The sequence below is a fragment of the Falco biarmicus genome, chromosome 3, assembly GCF_023638135.1.
Source record: "Falco biarmicus isolate bFalBia1 chromosome 3, bFalBia1.pri, whole genome shotgun sequence".
Classification (NCBI taxonomy): Eukaryota; Metazoa; Chordata; class Aves; order Falconiformes; family Falconidae; genus Falco; species Falco biarmicus.
The window spans coordinates 45,185,265-45,204,444 of record NC_079290.1 but is presented as its reverse complement, the minus strand read 5'-3'; the positions used below and the strand labels follow the sequence as shown (position 1 = coordinate 45,204,444).

At 41.1% G+C, this 19,180-nt stretch overlaps 2 protein-coding genes across 13 annotated transcripts in view; one reads left to right on the top strand and one right to left on the bottom strand.

The window, feature by feature from the left end:
* The window catches only part of CLVS1 (clavesin 1), a 105,165-nt gene extending 96,176 nt beyond the window's left edge, over window positions 1-8,989 (top strand). For both annotated transcript variants that reach the window (XM_056333748.1, XM_056333749.1), the window contains one exon: window positions 7,578-8,989. In XM_056333748.1, coding sequence (XP_056189723.1) covers window positions 7,578-7,665 — 88 coding nt within the window. In that variant the 3' untranslated portion in view covers window positions 7,666-8,989. The remainder of the gene's footprint in view (window positions 1-7,577) is intronic.
* The window catches only part of ASPH (aspartate beta-hydroxylase), a 123,244-nt gene continuing 104,089 nt past the window's right edge, over window positions 26-19,180 (bottom strand). For 9 of the 11 annotated variants that reach the window (XM_056333747.1, XM_056333746.1, XM_056333743.1 and 6 more), the window contains 2 exons: window positions 18,769-18,902; window positions 10,603-13,093 (listed from right to left, as the gene is read on the bottom strand). In XM_056333747.1, the coding sequence (XP_056189722.1) occupies window positions 12,943-13,093; window positions 18,769-18,902 (285 nt within the window). In that variant the 3' untranslated portion in view covers window positions 10,603-12,942. Of the gene's footprint in view, window positions 159-10,602; window positions 13,094-18,768; window positions 18,903-19,180 lie in introns of those variants that run through there. The other 2 variants (XM_056333740.1, XR_008821072.1) reach the window with 2 other exon arrangements.

The window sequence follows — 19,180 nt, the reverse complement described above, 5'->3', positions numbered from 1 at the left end:
GCTGCTGCAGTGTTGCCTTTATTTGGCCCTGTGACTAGGCTTACCTTTTGATAGGTGACATATTGCACTCCAGGGGATTAAGAGTCTTCCAGGAACTCCTGGCTGATGCAGGTGCTTCTGTTCCTTCTATGTGAATAAAAGCATGTGGAGGAGTCAGTCTATAGCAGAGAAAGGAAATGGAGAGGATGAGCTCCCACCTATGCTTTTCCCATGCCCTGGCCTTGGGATGTGACCAAGGCATGATCTTGACACAGAAGCTCAGAGCATTCAGGAGTAGGAGGTATCAGGCACATTCACACTGATGAAAAAGGACCAGGCTGTGCACCCTAATCCCAGGGTTGGTGGCACAAACTGACTCCTGTTTGTATTTTTCAGGGATAGCCTCTGCCAGAGGAGTCTGGTTGCATTTGCTCTGCAAAGTGCCTGGCTCTTGCTCTCCTCTGGGTCTCAGTGGCCTTAAGGCATAACTGTATATGCAACACCAAATACTTAAGCATTCTGTATATTTCACAGTTCAGAGTGTTCACAATAAGCTGAGAGCTGTGTCATAGCCCACCAGAGAATGGTTTTACAGCAAATGCCAGAGGGTGTGCACTGCATTCCCTGGGGTGGGGTGTGGTGTGGGCTAAGGGACAGGTCAGGACAGGATGCACAGCCAGCTGGGCCATGGTCAGAGCCAAACATGCTGCAGCGTCATCCCTACCACCCTTTGGCGCAGACCCTGCAGTGAGCTGTGCCCAGGGGTTGCAGGGGGGAGAAGCAGCTGGGGCAGTGTAGAAGAATGAAGCTAGGTTAATTATCATTGATAATATACAGTGGTGGGCTGGCTGATGTAGATGAGGTGCAGCTGTGGCTGGTTCTGTTATGAGGTTGGGCAGCCAAGGAAGAGAGAAGAAGAAGCAGAGAGAAGGGAGCAGCGTGCTGGCCTGCCCGCCTGCCCTGGGTGAGGAGAGACTAGGAGAAGGCAGCAGAGGGACTGGCATGAAGAGTGTGCTGGTATGTGGTGGTAAAAGACCTTGTTGCAGCTGGCTATTTTGGAGAGTGCTGTGACAGGGCAGCTGTCGGGAAGGGAAGGGCATGGAGGGAGCTGGCAAGCACAGGGAGGACAAGGGGTCTCGTGCTGGGGTTCGCTCTGTGGTGGATGGCTCTTTAGCAGTGTAGAGGCACCCGCAGAGACTTCACGCATACAGTTAAGCACAGCTCTGGGCCATGGTTGCCCCGGCTTCGAGACCTCTCCTAGGATGTGCTAACACATCAGGGAGAAAGTTGGTCACTGCTGCCATGGTGGCCACAAAGATAGCTCCCATTTGGGAAGTGCAGCAGCTTGTCTCCATTGTCCTGTGGGCTAAGCACTAGGTTGGCAGTAAGGTTAAGTCAGATTTCATGCTGCTTTGCACCCTGACTCATCGTGTCAGTGGTTCACTTAACCAGCTTAGCTGTGTCCCTAGACATGGATGCTGCTTCATCTCTTTGAAATGCTGTGGCTGATGCATCAAAGCTGCCCCTCTGGGCAGGTCTCAGTAGCACACCACCACATTGTCCTAATGCAGAGCTGTGAGCCCAGGGCAAGTGCAGGAGCCGCAGAGTTGCGTTAGCAAGAGATTTCAGCTGGGCTGCTTAGCCTGGGCAGAGAGCCACACTTCATGGCTCCTGCGCTGGAGCTGCGCGCCGCTGAGCAGAGCTTGCCTGCATCTGCCCGCACCACCTGCGGGAGCATACATGTCTTTCAAGATGCCTTGCCTGTGCATTTATTATCGAAAGCACTTGAAAATGAAAAGAGAACCTTTTAACACATTGACTTCACACCTGCACATCTGCATTGTTTCTGTAATACCAGGGTAGGGGTGGGTGGAGAATCCTTGGTATGAAGGCATACTCTTGAGGTGTGTTGCAGAGCACTCGGGTGCTGCACCCTCCTCTGCAGTCTGATGGAGAGGGAGGAGGGCAGAGAAAGAAGTGCTCCTCAGACCTTGTCAATACAAAAATTCATGGGTGTGATTTTAAAAATATGCTTATTATGTTCTGTAAAGGGAATGAATAATTGGGAGACGAACAGCCCTGAGGTGCTGGTGAAATGGGAAGGGAATTAGAGGGAAGTGAGCAGATGGGAGGTGAGAGGTAGATGAATAGAGTCACACAATGTGATCTGATTGATTGGCTGCAGTGTGTCACTGAGAGACCTTGAAGCCTCCTGCACTTGGGGAAAAAAACATCCCACCTTCCTCCACACAACCCCTAAAGGAAGCCCAGCGTACATGTAATATGGCTTTGCTCTGTGGGCTGGCAGCACATAAGCATTGCTGTGATGAAAAGCATAAAATGAGGGGTCAGAGAACTGGAAGATGTCTTTTAGGCAAGCATGCCATGGCATTTACTGTTAGCTCAGTGCAGGATTTTGGTTTTTATGGGAAACAAAACTGATACCCAAGAGACATCAGTTCCTGTGAGCTGATTCACTCCAGCTGTACCCTGACAAAAGCCTTCTAACACCACTGCAGCTAGAGGGCCTGCATCCAGTCATCTTACATGGTTTTTGACTGAATTTGAGATAGTTGCATTAATACGGCCACACACATAAAGCCATCTGCTCTCTTAGATACTGATGTACATACCTATGCAGTGCTGTCATTTGAAATATATGGCTGATCTGCTGGAGAAACAGCTGGGTAGTGTTGACTTTCCAGACTTCCAAATATTCTCGCTGAACAGTAAAAAAAACATGGGGGGGAGGCTGATTGACACTTTAAATGGACCACACTCAAATGGTACCTAGGCTTCAGAAGCGAGACTGAAAACAAATTTGTCTTTCCATTTTCATTTTGCTTTCCTAAGCAAGGCTACCCAGCCTTGGAAACTAGGCTAGGAAAGTCTATGGGCATTGACTCATCTGTTAATTACTTCAGACTTAGCTCCCAGCACACAGTGATCACGTTGTGCATTTACAGGAGCCTGCCACATGTATCACGTTAAAGAAAGACAGGCATGGGGTCTGCCACCTCAGGGCCTTACACAGTGATCCTACCTGTGTGATACAAATGATTGCCTCCTTGTGTTAAAATTTAACTCAACCAGATCCTCCATACCCAAGCATCTTCCGACCTGGTTGCTGAGAAAAGAGGAAAGCCAGAAGGCTTTAAATTCAAATATACTGGTTTAAAATAATTCCAAAGTTGCAGCACACACAGGACATGTGCCACATTTCAGATAAGTATTGAAGGTAACACAGTGTGAGGCAGTCATGGCTATGACGTACAAAACATTGCCTCATAAATCATGAAACCTGTTCCCCCTGGTGTTAATAGATGAGAACTCATCAGAACAGGGACCGGAACATAGGTAACTCATAAATCATATGATATGGCCATATGTTTAGAACAGGTCAGATGAATTGCACCCTGAGAATGCCCATTTCTCTCTGCCATTTATAGCACAGAGTGACCATAGATGTCTGATGGAGAGATGAATCACAGCACAAGTGACTAAAATGTAGTGATATGAGGAGAAGGCAAATGTAATTACTATGTCCTGCTTAGATGATTAGTTCATATCTGGCCCAGGTCAAAATGACTTGCACATGTCTTTAACATTACAAATTAGTTGCATTCATTCAATCAACACCACGGGTGAGGCTCTGCTGCCTAAGTATAGGCATCCTGTATGATTTTTAACACTGTGATGTCCTCTTGGCCTCCATCTGTTACTCCAGAAGGACATAAGTCCTCTACAAGTCTTCTATAAATCCTGGGTCATAATAGTCAGTGATCAGTTGTCTTGGATACCCTAAGGTGCCTTAAATGGCTGTAGGTATCTATGTTTAGCAGCTAAACGTCATCCACACTGCCAAAGTTGGCACCCCAAAGGCATAATGAGCTTTGGGGAGGGGGGGAAGAAAAAAAAAAAAAAAAAAGTCATTTCTCTCTCAGGACAGGGAAACATGTATTGGGATGATTCAGAGAAGCTGCTGTTTCTGTGGGCACCGAATCACAAAAACGTTGAGGAAGGGACCTCTGGAGATCTACCCAACCCCGTGCTCAGAGCAGGGCCAGATAGAGCAGGTTGCTCAGGACTGTGTCCAGCTGGGTTTTGAATATCTTTAAGCATGAAGACTTCACAAACCCTCTGGGCAACTTGTTCCAGTGTTTGTCCACTCTCCCAGTAAAAGCATTTGTTCTTATGCTGAAATGGAAGTTTCTGTGTTTCAATTTGTGCCTGTTGCCGGGTATCACCGAGAAGGGCCTGTCTTCATGTTCTCTACTCCACCCCATCAAGTATTTGTAAACATTGCTATGGAAAGGCAGAAAAATAAAAATGCTTTTTTCTGGTGCCATGAGCTTCTGCTTGCCATAGGGTATGGACAGAACAGCATCCACAGCATTTACAGGGGCTAAACTTAAACTGAGCTTGCCAAACAAGGAAACTTCTGTACTACTTATTTACCATTTTACATCAAAATGGTTTAAACTCCTGTGCAAGAGGGTGTTTTGGTGTCTGTAATGAAAAGGTAGTTGCAAATTACAAGGACTAGTCAAGGCAAAGGTACTTTAGTGCCTCACTGTAATTTAATTTTCAACAGGAGATTAAGGTGGAGTTAAATACCCAAACACCTTTCAAGAACAGGGATCAGATTCTACTTAAAAATTTGAAATGTGAGTGTAACGTCCAATGAAGAAAGTATTTATGTAGTTAAAACAGGTAGCAGTACTTTTAAAACAGAAACTAGTCTTAGCCCTAGGTTCAACATACTAGAGTCAGCATAAACCCCCACCTAAATATTGTGTAAGCTTGTGCCTAGAATACAACTGCTTTCCTTGAACTGAATATATGTGTTAGGTACACAGGAGCAAGATGAAACCCACACATAGGGTGGATCAGATACTATTTGTCTTACACTAATTTCTACAGCCACAAAATATAGTTACTGGTCAGCTGAAAATGCTTTCTGCAACAGTAGCCTGTTGCAAGTCATCTTTCCTTTGCCATTAAATAAAGTACAGCTGTAGAATATATATTCCAGGACGTTCTAGGCCAGTAAAACATCTCTCTCATGCTGAGTTATTACATTAGATTATAAACTCCATTGACAAATACTGTCAAAATTAGATTGTAAACTGCACTGATATATGCCACCAAAGTGCATTTCTGAGCATCTACGTTTTTAATATTTACCATAAATGAAGAATATGAAAAAATATTTTAGAATCTTGTTGATAATTGAGTAATTTTCTTTTTTTGTACATAAAGCTGAAGTTAAAAAAACCCTGGAAACATTTTTCAGCAAACAAAAACCTGCTCTATTTGGAAAATGGAAAACACAACAGCAAGTCCTTTATTGTGATGTCTTAAAAAAATTGTTCACATCAATACTGGTGCCCTTCAGATACATGTTTAAACTGCTTATTTTAGGACAGGGGGATAAGCAGCTTCTAGCAGAAAGGTGATTGTTGCTGCAGAGCTTGGCAGATATTAAAATCCCAGTTGGATCCCTCTTCATGTTATTCAGAAGGGCTGGGCATAGCATTTGAATCACTTGGCATCTCTTTGGAGGTCAGGTGGGCTGTAGTGCATTTACTTGATGCTCTGGCTATTTTGGCTCTGTGTGAAAAAGGAGCAGCGTGGGACCTACCTAGAGTTTGGGATTATGTCGCTTCCAACCAGGCACGCATTTGAGTACCAGTATGGGGGAGAAACTGGCATCTTGCTGTTACAGATGCAGGAATATTTTTTTGTGTAATGAGATGACAGCAGAGGTAATTAGCAGTGATCACAAAAGGCAATATTGTGAGATTTTTCACATTTGACTTAAAGTTTCTACTTTTCAGCTGTATGCTGGTAAATGGTGCAATGGATCTACAACTTCTTATGTTGATTGCAGGGCAGTGGGTCAGGCAGAAACAATACATTGTTGACAAGTATTAATCAGCTATGATTGAAAAATAATTTAACCTAATAGTCCAGAAAATAAAATAAAAACCTGTTGACATTGTGCTTTGAATCCATTCTGTATCAGTTTCAAAGCCACATGATTAGGTGTTGCTGTCACAAACTAGAAATATATAAATTGCCATTTTGCATAATCTCCTGAATCAGCTTCTTTTCTATATTAAAATACAGTTGTAAATATTATGCATGTCACATTACTGTAAAAAATACACAGTGAAAATGGGCAAACGTATTTTCTTTGAAAATTTTGGCATAAAATCTTCCCATTGAGCATCCAGCTTTTGTTCTCTCTCTTTGGAGATTATTTTTTTATGAAAAATTTTATTATGCTTTAATGAAAGCTCCAGGCATAAGAATAAGAAAAATAATCATAAAAAGTTATTCACAGTCATGGTACTCAGTCCTGATCAAGTCCTGCAGTACTAAAGGATGCAATTCATAAATTAATCTTATATATATATATATATATATAAAAAAGGTGATATCTAATCTCATGAAATAGCCTAGTCCTGAACTGCGGTTACCATAATGAACAACTGAGAACTACAAACACATCCTGTAGGGAATGAGAGCTACCCCTAATTCTAACATCTATGTGAAAACTGGCTCTTTAAAACAATACTATGCACTTTGCAAATGCCTGGGCTGGATGACTCTACCCCTACCTTTGAAAAAGTTCCCTTTCTGAAAATTCCTGATTCACACAGTGATTTTGCCCTAAAGCTCATTGCCCGCTCCATCCTGGGAGGCAACTCCTCACCCAAAGCAGAGAAAATGGAGGATAACAAATCCCTGTAACAACCACCTCAGCAGCTCCCCCTTCCATAGCTCAGTAAACAAACACTGGAGCACACAGACATCAGAAAATGAAGTAGTCTTGGATTTTCCCACTAGTTTAAGCTCATTCAGGTTTTGTCACTGCAAGAAATCATGGTGCTCTACTTTCTCTAGTGTTTTCTCATTTTTTACAACTTGTTAGCATCGAAGGATAAACTACGCTTCCAACTTTAGAGATAGAAATGAATTTAAAACGGACTAGCCCTGAATAAAGTTTTCCTTCAAGGGCACAGACAAGGAGATAAAGGTAAATTGCAAAACCGGGCTCACCAGAAGCTCCCTCATTGTCATACTAATTGCAGCTTCTTCATTGATTTTGGGGAAGTCATGGAAGTTCTGCTCTTTAAACCCCTGCATCAGTAAAGTGTGATTTATCTACTTACCTTTCTCAAGATTTGTAACAAGCATGAGCTGAGACTTACCCCTGCAAGCACTTGCACAGATGACTCTGCTTTCCAGTAAGCAGCTGCACAAGCAGTTTTGCCTAGGGAGATATTAAGTGCCAACAAATCTCACAGTATCTCAGGATCTGGCCTTTAAGTTACTGAGTGCATTCAGCATTATGGATAGCAGCTAAGCACTAAATATTTTGAAAGCATTTGAGATCTGCAGTGAGTCACATCCCTGTTCGTATTTAAAGGAATACTTCTCAACTTCCTTATGTGTTCCACAGAAAAGAATTAAAAAGCCACGAAGATGACAATGGACAAAAGCAAAAATCATAAAATGAAGCAAAGGGACTCCAGGAAGGTGAGTGCTTCTGCAGCAGCCTTTGTTAGCATCTGTCTTCTTGCTTTCAGGTCCCAGTCTGTGGTGGAAGCCGGCACGCTGAAACACGAAGACCAGGGGGAAAGCGAGAACACCCAACCGCTGCTGGCTCTGGACTGAGCTCCCATGTGCCCAGCACACAAAGACACATTAACAGACTTCCACCAGAAACCCACCGAGCACATGACACACATACACACACACACACGCGTTTTGCTTGAGAACAAGTCCTTCGTGTTTCTTGACCAAGTAACAAATGTCACCAGCCATCTGTCCATGCAGCTGATGCTGAACAAAAACTGAGAAATTTCTATTGACACAGGAGTCTGTCCATATACAAATATTTTTTTTTCTTTTTGACTTATGACATTAAAATACCAGAAATAATGGAACTGCATTCTCTGTTTAAAGAAACAAGAGTGTGCCAGTACTTTTCCTGAAGACTCCAGCAGGGATGCTCCATTTTATAGAAGCAAAGGTTAAGTGTGTTTTAAAGAAAAGCATCTCAAATTTAAACTTTGCACTGTAATCAGCAGCTTAATTTGGCTCAGAGGGCAGAAACAGCAGCATCTACAGAGTACTCAAGTTTTACAGAAGGATTTTGCATTAAAAAAAAGAAAAAAATAGCCAGCGTAATGCCATTCAACATGACACTTCGTGACTGCTTCATCCATGCTGCTTATAGGGGGTCACATTTCAGTATCTAGCAAAAATTACTCTTAACTTCTGAAGCCCTTATAAAACTGTCAGCTAAGTGGAATGAGCTATGTGGGCAGCAGACATACACAATTTGAAATGCAGTTATTTAATTTTAATGATGTGTTTTTCCACAGGCAACTTGGGAGCCTATTAGAGATGTGCGTGTGCGCGTGTGAAGGGGGTGTGCTAGGGAGACCCATCGGACACATTCACCAGTGATTAATGGCTCAATCTAGATTGATTCATTTAGGTCACAACAGCAAATGAAAGCTCTGCAGAGTCATTTACCCCCTTCCCTCCTGCAGTCAGTGAAAGGTGTAGCCAGAATGGTATGCTGATCGCAGATGCAGGCAATCAGATGGTTAAAATGAAAAAGGAAAACTTAGGTTTAATTATTCAGTACAAGCTCCTGCTAGAAGGAAATGTGGAAGAATAGAAGAACTGAAATGCCAAAGATCAGTTTGTTATTTCTCTATTTGCTCTAGCTGCAAAGAGAGTCCCATCCCTTCATTGCAATGGAAACCGGATTAAAGAAATAAAAGAAAAATTGTTATCAAGTTGCATGTGCAGTGACTTTATTTCCTAAAATGGTTACAACCACTGTACACACCTTTAGTGTTCAATTAAATTGCCATATATTGACAATTTACTAGAATAAGCAGTTAGCAACAACACATCAAAGGTAGCAGTGTAAACCATATATATAAAATGAGATGATAATAGGCACAACACAGTGCCTCTGGTACATCCACTGACTTTGTAAGTGATACACTGAAGTGATGATACAGCTCAACTCAACATGGCCAGCCCTAACAGATGGACTAACAAAATACTGCCTTTACAACATTTTATGCCTGCACAGGGCAGAAAGGACATCCTGGCAGACCCTATCAACACACCTGAAATTTACACACTGGTATTTGCACAGAATAGCCTCATTCAGACAAACCTTCTGCAGCAGTGTGTCATTGATACAAAGCCTGGACACCATGACAGACAGTGAGCCTTTAAGGCAGTGGATGGTCCCAGCAAGGCAATAGAGGAGTCAGAAAAAGAAGTAGCAGCTTGCAGGAACATTAAACAAGACAACTGACCCCGTTTATCCTTGGGATTTCTTCCATCCCCCCTCCCCTGGCATTACCACCTATTACAGAAAACTAAGATGTCAAGTCCTTGTAACAAGACACAGCACCCTTCCCTTGCCTGGGCTCACAAAGACTCACAGGTATTTGGATTTGTCACAGCAAACTTGCTCAAAACAGATTTAAAAAAATTAAATAATAATTAAAAAAAAAAAGGCAGGCATTGGCTATTATACTGCAGCATTAATGAAGAAACGCTTTGATTTATGATTCTTCTCTGTTCATACACTTACCTCCACTGCCACTGAATCTTTGCGATGACCTGTTACAATCACTGTTCATTAGAGTGGGACTTACTCTGCCCAAGAAGTGCAAATATCACTGAAATCTAGTCCTCGATGATTAAACCTCGCAGAGGATTAGAATTTTTTCTTTAGCTGTGACATCAATAAATACATATGATGCCTTGTATATAACTGCACAATGCCTGTATTTAACTGTAGGATCTTACACAGACTGTGCTTGCAAGAAGGTAAACTACAGGCAAGGAGGAATCCACCTCCTAACATCATGATGAGTACATACTGCCTTACAAACAGGAGACTATATTGCCCTTTTCTGTTATTTCCCTCTGTAAATAAATCTAAAGAAAAAAAATATATTCAAATTGCAACAGTTCTCCATTTAAAAAGCATTTCCATTCACTTCTTCCATTGGCACTTCCAATGTTGAAAAGGTTTCTCCAAGGTGAAATACCAGTTGGCAAACAGGAATACCTCAAATAATATACCACTTACTGCATAATTTCTGTAGTTTGCTACATATATATCTCTCTATCTCCCCTCCCCATGTATTTAGCTAATCTAGTAAGTGTACCTAACAAAGAGATATGCTTTCATCTCCTCGACAGGTCGGTATAGAGTAGATTCACTTCAGTGTTGTAGGAGCTATTTATAATACAACTTGCCATATTCAAGACACTTAAGATTTTAAATGGCCAATATATCACTACACAATTTAATAAACAGTGCTACTCCAGCACACACACATCTTGGGTAGATTACTTTTATCTCTTTGCCAATTTTATCTATTTGCCAATTGCAACTGGAAAAGATGAAGTATGTTTCATTGTTCCTTTGAAGGCTCAATCTGAAGGATGGCATGGATTTTCATAAATAAAGATCCAAAGCTTTTAACACTCCTTTAGTATTTACTCTGAGCTACAGAAACTAAAATGCAACATTAATAAAAATACTTTTAAACAGTTCTTGACTCCTCCTTTACAAACTATGTCTTTATTTTGGAGAATTACAAAATAGATTATAATTTGTGCTGCTTGATCACTTTACAAAGATATAAAATACAGCCTCTGACTAAACAACTACCACGAGATTTTAAAGAAGTTCTACTGGTTTACCTCCCACAATAACAAGTAACTTATTTCCAGTTTTGCACGAGTCTTCTAAAGCTCTCCAGAAGTATTTTTATATTTTCTTAAGCATGAAGCTTGTATCTCTTTTCAGTTTTCACAATGATTAACTGAGAACTGTTACTTTCTTCTATATTTTGTATATTTTCAGTGTTATTTTTGATATGGACAACACATTAAAGCCTAATTATCATAGTTGTCTAAAACTGACTCTTGATCAGAGAGAGTTAATCAGTTTAATAGTCAAAAATGGAATTAAGGTGCGCACCTCCAGAAACTGCTTACACCGATTCATGGTGCAATCACCATGTGTTACATAGCATTGCAAGATTTAATTACCTAGTAAAATAAAAAAAAAAATAATCTGAAAACCATTCAGTTTATGGGAATGCAAAGCTCTGTATTTTGCTTCAGTAAATGTGGCATTTTGGTCATGATACTTAGGTACTGTGACGTAGTCTGCAGTACAAAACCACCGAGCATTAAACAAATCAGATGACTGTTCAGTGTATCTTGGACTACAAAGCCAAAATTGTGGAGGCTAAGTAATCTCAGTGTCTCCTTGTTTAGTGTTTGTCTCTCTCAGCCTTCAGTAATGATGCCACTTGACAAGCCCTGAGCATCCTTAGCACACCTATCCACACCCAGCTGGTTATGGGGTGAGTAGGTAACAGCCAGCCATAAACATCAACAGTGCAACCTCAGGTCTCTCTTCTAGCGTTCTTAGAAGTTAACAGTGAAGGGTCCTGCACCCTCCATCTCCCATTATAGTACACACCCAAAAGACCAGCCAATTGTTTAAACATCCAGTCAGTTCTCTTTCTTCAAAATAGGCCTTTTGACCATATAATAAATTCTGTATGGCAGATACAGAGCATACTGTAAACAGTACTGGGATAAAACTACTTCAGCATTATGTCATACATTTCAAGACTAGGAAAACACCATTAGGTCAATTAAAGGATCATTCTAGCACTGCAGGACACTGGCAGCAGAAGTTAATGCAAGTTAATAACCTGAAGCTCTTTGCTCTGCATTCTGGCAGGAAACCAAGTCAGATCTTGTCCTTCTGCCCGAAGCACTGGAAATTCTTTGTACATTTTTTTCTGCTGAATGACCACCTAACAGCAGCCTAGGAGTCGTCCCTGGAAGAAGGTGCCCCAGACCTTTGCTAGGTAGAAAACAGATACCACAACACAAGCTTTTGTAATGATAGGAGAAACAGCAGTTCACCACGTAATCCTAAGAACTGTCAAGAACTTTAAGATCTGAGCCTACAGATGTCACATTTGCTCAACATCTTCCAAAATCACATTATCAAACTGAAGGTTGCCTGCTAACTGGGAGAACTGTTTTGTTTTAGAAGAACAAAGCTTCACTAAGCTGCTGATTATGCAAGTTTCTGTTTGCATTTCCAGGAAAGCAAGAGAAGGCCACACCTGGCAAAAATGAAATTTGTTTGTATATAGTGATTTCCTTCTGCTGATAGCTAGAGATACACTTTATATATATTATATATATATATATATATAGTGTGTGTGTTTTAAAAAAAGTGGTTCATTAAAGATTTGTTCATAATTATGCTAGAAAAATACAGTTACTTAGGTAGAAAAAAATACAAAACACATATAACCCATTCACATTATCTGCAGTTGATAACATAGGGACATGTTCTATGCCTAAAGCAGCTAACATTACAACTGCATACTGATTTTCAAAGTTGGTTGGTGCATATCTTTGTAAAAATCTTGCATGTTGCTTCCCTGGGAAGTATTTCCCAGATGTAGAATCGCAAACCTCGTGCCTGAACATGGTCGGGTAGGTGACTGACACATCGGGTAGGTTTTGTACACATCATACAGGCAGGGCAAAAACATCTGCACATTCCTCCATTTGAAAATCCAGATCCATTGCTCTCTGGCTGACAGGATTTATATTTTCAAACTTGCAGCCAGGAAAACAGTACATATCAGTGCTGTACCAGTACAAAAAAAAACATGGCTTTTTTTTTTTTTTTCTTCTTTCTCTCCTTTTTTTTAAATCAAGTCCTCTGTGATTGCAAAATATCATCCTTAACTCTTATAACCCTTACAATAGTTGTATTCTTTGTATGCTGGATAAATTAATCCTATTTGCACACTCCAAAGGGGTTAAAGCTCCTCTGCTTCACACATCAGAAGGAACCCCTTAAATAGCAGGAAGGGTGCGTCTCTGTTGTGCTGTTAACTCAGGGTGCCACACATCCACAATAAATATCAGGCGATAATTGTCAGCATCCTGCCATACTTCATGTTCGAAAGAGTCGTCAAAAATAAGAACTTTCCCTTCTTCCCAGGTTCTGCAACACAAAAAAGCACAGGTTTTAGTGTAGTATTTGAAGTGCCATGGAGCAGGCAAGCTAAATATCAGCTCTGAAGATACTCTTCGACATATGAGAATGATTTTAAAAGTACATACTGTACAGTCAGATTTTCACTACCTAACATAAAGAGATTGGAGTATCAGAGTTTTAACTGAAAAACTACAGAAAGAGCAGTCTAATGGACCTTCCTATTACTGAGAGATTGTTTCCCCTCACTCTGCGTAGTTATGCCCACATACACACTCAGACTTTTGTAATATTTGTTATTTATACACTTTTAATGAGTTGAGTCCAATAAAGAGGGAGCAGGTATAATACTGGTGCAGTAATCAACTCTTCCCCTTTTCTAATCAGATGCATACATAATGAGGGATGGAAACTGAGAGAATTACTAGTAATATGGTCATATGGTTTGAAAGCAAATTACAACAAGTCAATCTGTTTTTTCTAAAACTCAGAACAACAGAATTAGGCCCTGATCGTGCTTAAAATTTCAGAGATGTTAACAGTCTTGTCCCATAAATCCATCAAAGCACTGAGTCTAAACATTTTTCTTCAGAGGAAGGTTGCAATGCGATAGCGTACAGTGGGTTACCTATACTGTTAAAGCTGAACTGGAAGGTTGAGACCACACAACTTAGAGCCTCTCTGCTTGCCAGGTACTGCTTTAGCAGAGCAGATCACTGAACAGATATAAATACACTGGGTGAGTGTTCATTACAGCATGGAGGAGCAGAGTTTTAAACAGTTGTAATTCTGCAAGATCTGTACTTTTGTTAGGCACAAAAAGGGATACACGGAATTTATTCAGAGTGGCTTGGTTTTCAGTTTTGAGCAACTCCACCATTTGAATAATTAAGAAAATTACCAGATTGAAAAGCAATGGCAAGAGGCAATGTAGAAGGGAGATAACATTGTCAGAAGAATCATTATTTCTGTCAATTTTATGAAGTATAGAATCACAGAATAATTTAGGTCAGAAGGCCCTTGGGCCCAAGCATCTGCCTAGAGCAAGAGTCACTGCAAAGTTAGAATCAACTTCGAGATTAGATATCTCAGGTTCTTGATGAGTGGAATTTTTTTAAAACCTGCAGCCATGGATATTGCACCATCTCTTCCTGTGTTTCACTAACCCCATTGTGAAAATTTTCTTCTACCTAGATGGAATTTCTTTCACTGTTAACTTGTGTTCATTACCTCTCATTCCATAATTGCACACCTCTGAAAAGGGTCCGTCTCTGTCTTTCACACAGTCACTCATTAGTAGCTGAAGTGAGCGACTAGGCTCCCCTTTAGCTTTCTCTTTTTCAGACTCCAAACCAACTCTCTGAGCTTCTCCTCACATGTTGCATGCTCCAAGTCTCCTAATCATCTTTTTCATCCTCCACTGGAGCCTCTCTGTTTTATCAATGACTTTTGTTTGTACTGAAGAGCCCCAGAATGGACGTAGTACTCCAGAGGCAGTGTCCTGAGTGCAGAAGAGAAGGGGAAAATTGCTCCCCTCAAACTGCTTCCTACGTATTTACTAACAGAGCCTAGTACGCAGCTAGCCTTCATCAAGACAAGAGCACATTATGATTCATGTTCAGCTTGTCCCCTAGGACCCTTAAATCCTTTCCTGCAAAGCTGCTTTCTATGTGGTCATCACCCAGCCTGTACTGTTGTGCGGTGCTGTTGTTACCAGCTGCAGGGCTTCGCATGCGCCTTTGTTGAACTTCATTACATTTCAGGTGGTACGCTTCTCCAGCCTGCTGAGATCTGGATTCATAGATTTGAAAAGAGGTTTAATGTCTGGTTAAATGCAGCCCTTGGTACTGTGAAATATCAGTGGCCACTAGGGATAACGTCACAACAAGTCAAAAAGTCACTGTATTAGTCATTTGTCGCTGCCCCTCAGATCTCAATCTTACCCACTGCATTTAGACACAGCAGCTGGTTATGAGTTGCATGGTTTTTCTATTGTAAAGCCAGGCAGGGGTATAAGCAAAGCAAATTTCTTTTGCATTGCAGTGGATCAAAAGCATGCACCTGATTATACCCCTTCAGGTGAGACTGGGTGAGTAACAGTCAGTCAAGTCAGTAACAGTCAAAGAAGCATGACCTCCTGCAGCCACCCTACAGTGACCATATTATCAAGTTTTTTAACAGGATCCCTTAGGAGCTGAAGCAGCCCAAGAGGATGAATGCCCTTAAAGGAAATTAAGAACTATCAACAGCAGCCATGGTAAAGAAACAAAGGTCTTGGCATCAAAGATGGAAACACATTGCTTAGCTCATTCAGCTGTGTCCATTCACAGAGAAGTTTTTTTTTTTCAAATAATGGTGAAAATGAGACTTAGACTCTCACATCTTCAGTATTTTTAATTCAACAAAAGCAAAAATTAACCATCAAAATTTATGGGGTTGTGCTGTAATGTTCTGAAGAAAAATGGAAATTGAAATGGGATCATTTCAACTGAAATGATCATCTAAACACATTTTAAGCAAGAGTAGACAAACCACAAAGCATAACATCGTAAAAAATTCACGCTGGCTTGCACACAGACATCAGCCTTGAAGGCCCAGACAATGAGCCTTTTGCAGGTTTCAGGTATGATCATGTGTTTTTTCTGCTACCATGTCAGTTACTTGGTAACAAAAATGTTTTATGCCATATAAACCAGAGTCCCTGTTACTGCACTGAAGTTACGTTGGTATTATTCAAGTCAACAGGAGTCAACCACTTGCAGTGCTATAATGTGGTAAAAAAAAATCAAGCCGACCTTCAGGGGTTTTGGGGTTGTGTGGGTTTGGGGTTTTTTTTCTTGTTTTGAGGGGCTGGCAGATTTGGTTTTGTTTTTGTTTGGCAGGTATTCTGTTTTGGTGGGGGTTTCTCTTTGTTGTGGGTGTTGGGATTTTTTTTTCGTTTGTTTTGTGGGTTTTTTGTTTTGGGTTTGTTTTTTTTTTTTTAAAGGAAACCAGGCCTGAAAAATTCTGCCCTAAGTAGCCTGAAAGTGCAACTCAGGGACAATAAAAACTTCAAGCACCCAAATGAATTTGCTTCAGAAGTTAAACCCCAGGATCTATCATTTGCATTATAATGTGATGGGCTGTTCTGCACAACAAAGAAAAAGTCATAAAGTTGACAGAACTATTAGCCCCTTTTGAATAGATTACAAACCCCACCATTAGCATGCAAATAAATATTTTCTAGAAGCCTTCACGGAATGAGAAACACTTCACAGAGAGACCATAGGGACGCTATTATTCTGGTCTGGTGCTGAGCCACCTTGGGGTAGTTTCTGTATCAGCTGCAAGGCTCTGGTGTCACCTGCTACAGGTGAGATCTTGGACTGGCTGCTGCATAAGGCTGTAATTCTGCAACTTCATTTCCAAACATGATTACCTTGTCTGACAGAGATGTTTGGTTTTGATAACTAGGTGTTTACCTACAATTTTTGTGCATTGCAACCTACGCTTTACAGAGCTGAGACTCCAAAACGCCCAACAACCAAACATTGCTATAGCTGTGCTGAGTAACAATGGGGTGTATCGGCTCCCAGCAGCTGCAAAAAGGCTCTTCTGCAAGGGAAGGAGTAAAAAACACAGTACTAGACAGAACTGACCTGCCTGTCCATCAAAGGATGAGTCGCATTGCAATATTGCCCCTCTAAACACCTGCACTGGGTGGCACAGAGGTAACCAAGCACAAAATCCTCATTGTTTCTGTCCTCTATCTCACACACGCAGCAGCAGGGCAGGAGGCCAGAAAAGGCCTAACCTTCACATCTGAGCCAGCTCCCCTATCTGAAACCACTAGTTTACCACTGTTATGAACCACCAGGAGGGGAGGAACAGAAAATGCCCAAGGTAGGAATTCCTCCTGGCACGATTCCCTTCCACAGGAGTTCACCCACCTCCTCCTTCATGGAGGAAGGGATGTAAAAAAAACCCTCTCCTGCCAGCAGAAGATGCACTTTCAATGATTTCAGGGAAAGCCCTGTCTTTGATTCTGAATGCATAGCTCTTGCCAAAAGCAACTAAAGTTTATACATTTCAGCACAGGCTGTAGTCAATTCTTGAATGTTTTACATTTCAAATGAGCCAGGTTCAGCAGCCTGGACACTGAAGTGCTCCATCTGCAGCGTATCGGCAGCAACGAGCATTTCTCCACTCTTGACTTAGAGGGAATGTTGTTACCAAGGAGGTAGTTAAGTCCATTTTCCATGGGACTATTCTTTCTGTTCAGGTTAAGACAAAGGGTGCCAGCTGTATTAATGGGTGGTGAGCTGTGGACACCTGCTTTCTTGGCAGCAGATCAAAGCCACCACTTTGTTCACACCAGCTACTGAACAGCCACCTAATGGTATATGCCACCAACCTGAATTCACAATAATGTCCCGAAGTGAAAAGACTCCACATCTCTATATTAATCCTCTAAGCCCATTAGCTTCCTCTCCCTGCATCCAACTATATTTGGTTATTGGATTGGAACGCTAGAAGCAAACGCCCATCACTACCTAGCTGTAGGTAGATTGTAACACTGACTGTGACAGTCTATCAAATAAGCAGGAGTCTATAGTGACAACATTTTTGGCTATTAACAGTTGGATACTTCTATCCTAAAAATCCTGACCACTTCTTGTAGTTGTTTTCAAACGTTGTGAGAAAAATCTTTGCTATGTATTGCAGTCACGTAGACAGGAGTGGCATTTAATTTCTCAGTATCAAATACATATCTGTACATTTCTACCATAAAAAGAATTCAAAACTAATGCTTGCTGCACTCAGATGCTGCACACAAGACACAGAATCTTCCAAAAATATATACAGATATTAAGCATCATTAAAATTGCACCTAACTCTCAGAAAATTAAGTCTGTTAGCAAAAAAGCAATACAGTTAATACTATATATTTTTGTCTGTGTTTAATAATATAATGCAAAAACTTATCACATTTTCTTATATTTCTCAGAGGAGTGCATGCCCTGATAGTAAATGGATAAGCTATTGCATTTTATTTCATTTTTTGCACTGAGCAAACAGAGACAATACTGGTCTTCAAGTTAGCATAACTTTTCCCTAACGGGTAAGAATTCTTACTTAAAATGCACTTTGGAGAAATTTGCTACCTGTGTAACTCATTGGCCAAACACTTCATAGATGTCTTCATCTTGAAGTCAACTTCAACTGGAATATTTTAAACTGAATTATAACAATACCAGCTAGGAAGGAGGCTTCTGCCAGAAATACAAGAGTATTCTGTCACAGTGGTGAAAATGGAGGTACAGCTTAGTCTTGGCTTTTGCTGAATAAGCGACAAATTCTAAGTACCCCCAAAATCAAAACAAATAAAGGAACTTTTGGCAACTATAGTAGACTGGCCTAGTAAAAGTAAACACAAGAGACTCTGTGGACTAAACCCACTGTTATTTCTATGCCATTGCATAGAGGAGCAGCTTTGTCTCCAAAGAGTCTTCTGACACTGAGAAGTGGTATTTACATGTTTGTACCAAGAGTCAGAGTGCAAACTGCCTGTTCAACAAAATATTTGACACCTTCTGATCAGCAAAATACCCTATATATATATATTTTTTAATTACATGCAGTCCCACCCCTTTTTCAGCCTTGAGGAAGGTAGGAAAAGCAAAACCAAAAAAACCCGTCCATACCTGTTGTCTTGGGCACACCGAATTCTGCAGCCTTCCTTGGGTATCACCAAGCCCAAGTGCATCCTTAGCCGACAGTTGGTAGGCCCTGTGTGGGGCCAGACATGAGTCCCCGGGTGCATGATAGAATATTTGATCTGCAAGAAGAGAAAGGCAGGCCTTCAACACGTTCAGCTTCACAGCAAGAGGAGCTCAGAACTTCATTACGTCTCATCCTTGATGATGGGCCAAAAGTACAACATCACCTTTTGTTAAGAGTCTCAGCAACAACTGCTCTTTCTCATGCCCTAAAGGTGTTCAATGTTACAAAAACCATGCTGTGTAGTGTCTGTGCATCCAGGGGGGTGGCTGGGTGTAAAAAAGCATGTTTTTCATTTTGCTTAAAATAACCATACTTCAACCAAAAAAAATTTTC